At 47.1% G+C, this 7280-nt stretch overlaps 1 protein-coding gene across 1 annotated transcript; it reads right to left on the minus strand.

Annotated features, from left to right (window-relative positions):
* Window positions 1–5915: 5915 nt before the first annotated feature.
* Window positions 5916–7280, minus strand: GGS22DRAFT_55544 (uncharacterized protein). Its single transcript, XM_047967411.1, has one exon. It carries the CDS (start codon window positions 7064–7066, stop codon window positions 5957–5959), a length of 1110 nt encoding a protein of 369 aa, XP_047815564.1. The 5' UTR covers window positions 7067–7280; the 3' UTR covers window positions 5916–5956.

The following is a 7280-nucleotide window of genomic DNA, read 5'->3' on the forward strand; positions in this document are numbered from 1 at the left end:
GAGACATCGAGTGGTTCAAGATTGGTTGTCTGCCGGGTTCGGCTCGCATTAGAGGACGGTCAGGAGGGCACAGCAGAGGGCGCAGTTCTGTCGTTCTACTCGCTCGTTAGGTGGTCAGGGCTATGCGGGAAGTGCATAGGTAGATAGGTCGCTTGGAGTTATTTCTTTTGGGGGGATTGGATAGTATTGAATTGGTATTGGATTAAGTCTTGGGGTTCTATGGGTTCGACTGCAATTGTTCTGGAGCTTCTGGATTTGCACAGCGAAGGTCGGAGTATTATCTGCAGGACCGCTTGCTCGACCTGAACCATTGGGGTGAGACGATTGGATCCCCGAGCCAGGTTCAAAGGTCGAGACGGCAAGCTACCGGGCAGGTAATTTGGCGGGGAGACGTGCGACGACAAATAGGGAAGACTTGTTTCTGTAAGTAACAGCTCTAATTAAACCACTTATAAATGATTGTCTCAGATTGCCAAATTGCAAAACTGCGGTCAATGTGGGTGCAGATATGATATGGACGTTATCATGGATGGATGTGTGTCTGTAGAACAAGCCCTGGAGAGCTATGAATTGTGATTTGTGAACAGGGAAGAATTTTGAAGATGCGAAAAAAAAATAACGAAATGGTCGAGAAGGATCGAATTTCCGTTATTTGTTAATTGCTACCTGGGTAGAAATGGAAATATATCCTACATCCATGTTTAATAGAACGGACGGAAAGTCAAAATCAAAGTCAATTTCAGCTTCCATGCTTCTTTCCTTCCTTCGGGTGATTCTATGTGCTGGGGAATTGGTGGAAAGTGGTGGGAAGGATGGGTCTCTTCTAGGCGACTAGGTGACTAAAGTTGCACTTGACAGGACTAGGGGCAGTAACAAGTCGCCGTTATTATTTTTAGTCGAGTCTTAACTTCTGGTCCCCGCTAGCTTAACCTAATAGATTGAATAAACAGCTGGGAGCAGGCTGGAGCAGGTTGTAACTTTCATGTGCAGTGGATGCAACTGCCCACTGCCCAGTGAGCATGTATGTAACTTTATCACTATTGCGTCGTACTGTAGCGGCGTAGTGACGCCGTAGTTTCTTCTCGAACAATTACGCCGAACATCCCCATTACTTACATGAATACTGCATCCCTAGTACCAACACATCAACCCAGTGACTCCAGTCTATCAGTCTAAGTATCCAGTCTAACCTAGTCACAACAGAACGTAACCCCATTACTCGTTATTACTCGTTAATACTCGCTAATACCTAGTTATTGCTCGTTAATATTCGTTACGCTTATTCGTTATTCCTCGCTTGATTCTTCCTACGAATCATCGGTAACCTGGTTGTCTTATTCATCTCGGTATTGATGGGGGCTGCCAAGCGGTGAGGCTACTAATTACTAGATTATACTAATAGAGTCCAATATTATAGGAAAGGATGGATTACTTCTCAGCAGCCGAGGTAACACAAGTTATTAAGAGATTAATAGATGAGATTCGATTGTTCCTAAAAGGTAAACGATCCCTCGGTACTTCGAGAAGCCGTGATAACTTTCTGGCCGCCCTGGTATACGGTAATAATATGGCGTATGCTATTATGGTCTGATAATTGCTAACGAGCCAGATGTGATAGGTAGCCGTTTCGATCGATGAACTCCTCCGACGTAGATGTGTGAAGCCACACATCGACTACTAACCTATCCCGTACCCAGTCTGCCTGTACGCTTACGTGCTATTAGATATCCGCGTATGTATTACCCAGGAAGACCAGGTACTGTACCTAGTACCCTACAATATGTACCTAGGCCTCGAACCCCAAATGATAAGCAAAATCACCATGTCAGGGGTTTTGCTTTTTCTGTTCCTACATGACAGTTAAGCGTGGGGGGAAACCTGTGGTTTGTGATAGCAATCCTAGGCAACCGATATGTCTCAGAAAGTCTTCTCGATATCAACCTTCATTGTCTCGAATCTCGATTTTCGGCTGGATTCCGGACGGGCTTAGACTAATACAATCCATCCGGAGAGCACCTTGACTGCTTGATCAGGTAACGGACCTTGTTCCGTCACAGACAATGCAACGCGGGTCCCGTCAATATGGATGCAAGCCTTCCTAGGTGTGAAATTGGCAAGATATGCATGTTTCTCGTTCTAAGGTCGGACGAACCTATCATGGAGCTGAAGCCTCGCGTTTGGGTGTCACCGACGAATGCCGCCACCTCTCCAGGGCCTCCAGGGCTCTACCTATCTGCACTCTGCGACCTCCACAACGTGCCCGTCCTGTGTTGCCCTATCCAGCTTCCCGGATCCCTTACGTTGGTTCCATGAAACCCATATGCACCCTCGTGCATATGATTCATATCGAGCATTGTGATGTATGTACGGAGTATATACAACACACACACCTTGGCCCTTGGGTCTATCTAGGCACGTCTGTATGTCATGTATGTCACATATGTCACGTACATACCAAGATACCAAGATACCAAGATACAGACCTCGTACAATCTGCCTGATAATCGAGCATCCGACTTCCCGACTTAAGACGACCTAAGAGGATCGGCGATATGAGATGGGAAATCAACAAGTCCAGTCTCGGTTTTCTCGAACGATTCCAAGAAGCCAAGTTGCTCCGGACATTTGAGCTACTGCATACGTACATAGTACATAAAATGGATGCCGGTAAAGTTAGCTACAGAAGGGCGGGTAGGGAAATACGAAATCCAATTCGCTCCCCGGTCCTTGCCCAAAAAAAACCTGCCCTGTCAAGAAGAAAGTTGCAATGGTCCGTTCCGCAGTGATCGACCGAAAGCCACATTTCCTGTGATTACATATGCGATGCACGGCCATTCCAGGATCTACGCAGTATCGTCTAATGTCTAATGTAACATCGTCGAAGGGTTGACTTCTCAGCTAATACATACCTGGACCAAGCTTTTTTCTTCTTCGATTCCCGCGTATTCTAAATAGAGACGAAAATCGGGATCAACTGACCAACATACATCTCTGAGTAGTTCGGTAAAGTCAACTTGGAAAGCTTGGAACTTGGAATCAGGCACTGGGCTGTTAATGATGCGTGAACGACGTACTTCGGCAAAGAAGTCCTACCCACAATCTGAGTCTTTTAGTTTAGTCAGTCCCCGCCGTCCTATTTCGAAGCCGTCCTCTTCATCTATTCCCGACTCAGTCTAGCGAAGGCCGTGCCCATTTCTGCATTTCTACCATTCTACGCTACTGCATCACCTAGACAGTACCAAACTAGACAGCCAGCCACCAACAAAGCCACCAAAGCCATCGATGAAGAATAAAGTAAAAAGTGTACGTGCCTACCTAGCAGGCTAGGTACAGTGCCTAGACATGCCTTGCAGAATAGGCGAAGAAAAAGAAAATAAGGGGAAGATATTAGATCACCGGGGATCATCAGATCCGGGGATAATCCACTTCATCATCCCATGAAACAAACCCATCCTCCCAAGTCCAAACCACGGAAATGACCTCAAAAAATAAAAAAACAAAACGAAAAGCTTGAAACGCACATACGGGTTATGCCCGTTACCAAGACCCACAGGCGTTACGGGTATTCCGGCCTCTGGTCTGCTCTGCCAGTCTGCTTCAGTCCTACTAGGTATTAAGTGAACCGCCCCCACAATAGGAAGGTATCGAAGGAATCGAAGCCTTGTCGACGGATTACGTACCGGTCCATGCACATACCATACATACCATACACATATTACCTGGTACACAGACAGCCCTAGAGTGGCAGAACAGCGTCAGAATAAATGGTGACAGTGTGGCCATGTATTAATACTACTGTAACGCACTGTGACCTGATTTATCCCCTTGATTATTTGCCACCACACCAAAGGTTTGAAGCTATTCTCGTGAGGCCGGGCCAGATCATAATTAATAGTATTAATTAGATCTGTTAGTTAGAAAATATAGAAGAGCATATTTGATATAACAAAATCTTTTCAGTTCATATCGAGAAAGTTTTCGATTTTCTACAATTAATCTAAAGTAAGATAAGTTGACGATGCGATCTGGTGTTGTGGCAAAGTTGCTAATTTCCTAATCAGGAAGTATGAGGGATAAAAAGGGGAACAGTGCGTTACAGTAATATTAATACATGGCCACACTGTCACCATTTATTCTGACGCTGTTCTGAGTGGGACGTAGATAATTACATATTATGTATCCTGAGTAATCCGTATAAGAATAGCGGCCGCGGATCGGACAGCCGAAGCCGAAAAAAAGAGGATCGACGACGTGATTCGAGGACACACCGAATTAAGTAATTACCTCTCGCGGGCTGCCTCGTCCGCGCGCCGTGTCTATCGTACGGTCTCGAAACCGGGCAAAGCAGGCACGTTGACAAGGCTTCGTATTCGTGTGGTTTTTGCATATATATTGAATTGCCTACCCAAACTACCTACCTCATACCTATTATCTGCCTAGATATACGCGTATGTAGGTATGTATATATGTATGTACGTAGATGACATGATAACATGATATCCGCGTACATAAAGAAACGAGACGAAAAAAAAAAGCCGCGGGCTCTCCGAGGCAGCGGTTTCGTCTCACCCAACAAGGCAAGTAGGCAAGTAGGCAACAGATTAGATGCAGCAGGCACGCGCATAGGCAATTCTTACCTACCTGCACTTCACATACACAACCCGGAGATGAACTTTCTCTTCCAAAGCCTGCCTAATACCAACCCACCGACCAACCCATCCAAACCACAACATCAGCAGTAGCAGCAACGGCAAAGGATTCCCTTCCTCGCCCTTACATCTCCCCCCAAGTCTCGGCTGCAGACCTCTATGATTGGGCTTGTTCTACATCCACATACGGCCGGTGTGTATATGTGTGCCAGATCTCCTCGGTGACAGCCACGGTTCCTTCCTTCTTGGGTAACGTAAAGGCGTATATATGCACGAGCTCCGTGTAAGAGTTCATGCAAGGGAGCCGCAAATCTGTAGAAGTCTGTCTATTTCAGACATTTAAGACGTCTAGACGCATGTAAGTTCGGTAGATCGGTGTAGGTAGGTAGTAGGTATGGTAGAACACACATACATACATGCACGCGAGGCTAGCACATGGCAACACAGAGGAGAAAAATAAGCGGCTTAGACACCGATAGGTATGAAGCGAGGCGAAAAAAGGCGTCTGTTTAGCAGCAGCAGCAAAGCTTGCACAAGAAAGCCTGGAACGAGGCATCCTATCTGATCTGTGTACAACTCATCGACCCGCCTCTTCCTGCTTCAGCCGAATCATTGCTCGATGGGGAGGGGGATATAAAAGCCGGGATATAAAAAAAAGCACAACGGCCTGACTTCCACCCAAAGCCTTGCCGTCGTCATCATCACCATCACTGTCACCTCTTTCATCAGCCCAGAATCAATAAACCCCCGTAAAAACAAAAAGCCCGCCCCGCCGCATTCCCATCCCTAACGACCTAGCAACAGCAGCAGGGAGAAAAAAAGTTGCTAGCATGCTAGCAAAGCAGCGATCAAAATAACGTCATCAAGAATGGTATTTCCTCCACTCCCTCATCACCAGCACCCTTCCATCGATCCATCACCCATACAACATCATCGTTCGAAAGAGTACCACTCAACCAAGCATCGAAGAAGACTTAAAAAAGGCCAAGCAGAACAACAGGATAAAGCATACCCATCCCTAAACCGCATATCTACCAACTCCATGTGCCCAAACTCTCAGTTGTGTGTTTCTCCCTCGACCCTTCCCCCAAAACAGCAAAGAACAAAAAAATCAGAGCGTTTAAAAAAAGTGTCAAACGGTATCCATGAGTTAATCGCAGTTCCAAAAAACATTCGAAGGCATAAAAACTCAAAGCCACGCCTGCCCAAAAATGTCGGGGAATAGAAGAAACACACCCCTTAAATATGTCGCAATTTCTCAGTCCCACCACTCAAGTGAATGGGTAGATAAGTATTTTCCGTTCGGTTTAACGCGAGGGACCCTCGATCGGGCTGACGGGATGACTCCGGGCAACGCTGAGGTCGGTGCTAGCAGTACGTCTCAGGGCCTGGGACATGGTCTCGATGTTGAGATCGCCGTTGACGGAGAGGCTGTGTTCGGCTGAAGTCGGGCTCCCGAGAGGTTTCCTTATAGGCGACATGCTAAGTCCCTTGATAGATCCGGAAATGCTATTCGGCGGCGACGTTTCCGGTCCTTGCGAGGATACAGGTGATCTTATCGGTGACGGCGATCGGTTGACTCCCCTCGATCCGATGGAGGTTAGGCCGGCTAGGTGCATCGAGTCCCGACTGCTGTTCGGCGGCACTTGTTCTGCCTGGACGACATCTGCAAATGATATGAAGCTTAGACGCCTAACGTCGGCGGAGTCGAGAGAACCGTAGTTTGAGGCAGATTCCTCCTTGTCGGAGAAAGCGGCCAGGTCCTCGGCCCATGAATTAGACGAGGTCTCGAATGCGGAGGCACCGGTCACTGTCACACTTGCGGGTTGATGCGCATTATGAGTGACAATTTCGACGGAATCGGGGTTAAGATGGTTATCCGTGATGGCTTCGGAAGAGGCGTCGAGGACGGGAGGGATGTAGTTTTCGGTTTGTATGTGAGATGGAATTGCGGGTGAATTAGGTATGATGACAGAGCTCTCTTGAACGTCTCGTTCGAATATTTGAGAGCCAGCAGGCGAACTTAATCGTGGGGACGACGAATAGAGACCTCGGCTAGGTGAAGATGGTGTCATATTCGGGCTACCGGCTTGAATTGGCGAGCCGGTTGTCGACCGTTTCGATGATGTTTGAGGGACATCTCTTATTATTGCCGGAGGATTCGATACGCCTGATGCAGATCTGGAGGGAGATTTGTTGACAGACTTAGGGTCGACCTTCTTCTTTCCAAAACCAAACAGACTGCGCTTCTTTGATTTTGCATCGACTTTGGTTGAATCGTGTTCCATCTCCTTCTCGTTGGGTTCTGTGATTGTTGATGTGGAGCTACCGGTGGTGATATGACTCTTCCCACCTGTTTCAGGAGAAGAATCCTTCTCCCTGCTAGCTTTTATGGAAGCTGCTGGTTGAAGAGTCATAATGGTGCTCAGGTGGACCGGGAATCGAGGCTTAAGAATGGGGTGATTAACGGGCAACGGGTTAATGAGTGATATTTATCTTCTGGAAAATGCCAGGGATTATTAGCACGGGACCAAAAATGACGAAACAAACACCAACGGGATCGTAAAGACCGGGCGGACTAGTTAGACTAGTTCCAGAATGGTGAACAATGATGTTGTCGTTGTTAGTTGC

The sequence above is a fragment of the Annulohypoxylon maeteangense genome, assembly GCF_022496945.1.
Source record: "Annulohypoxylon maeteangense strain CBS 123835 unplaced genomic scaffold GGS22scaffold_18, whole genome shotgun sequence".
Classification (NCBI taxonomy): domain Eukaryota; kingdom Fungi; phylum Ascomycota; class Sordariomycetes; order Xylariales; family Hypoxylaceae; genus Annulohypoxylon; species Annulohypoxylon maeteangense.

Bases quoted from the DNA above. Each gene is read 5' to 3' on its own strand.
- GGS22DRAFT_55544 (XM_047967411.1), bottom strand. From the start codon at position 7,066: ATGACTCTTCAACCAGCAGCTTCCATAAAAGCTAGCAGGGAGAAGGAT.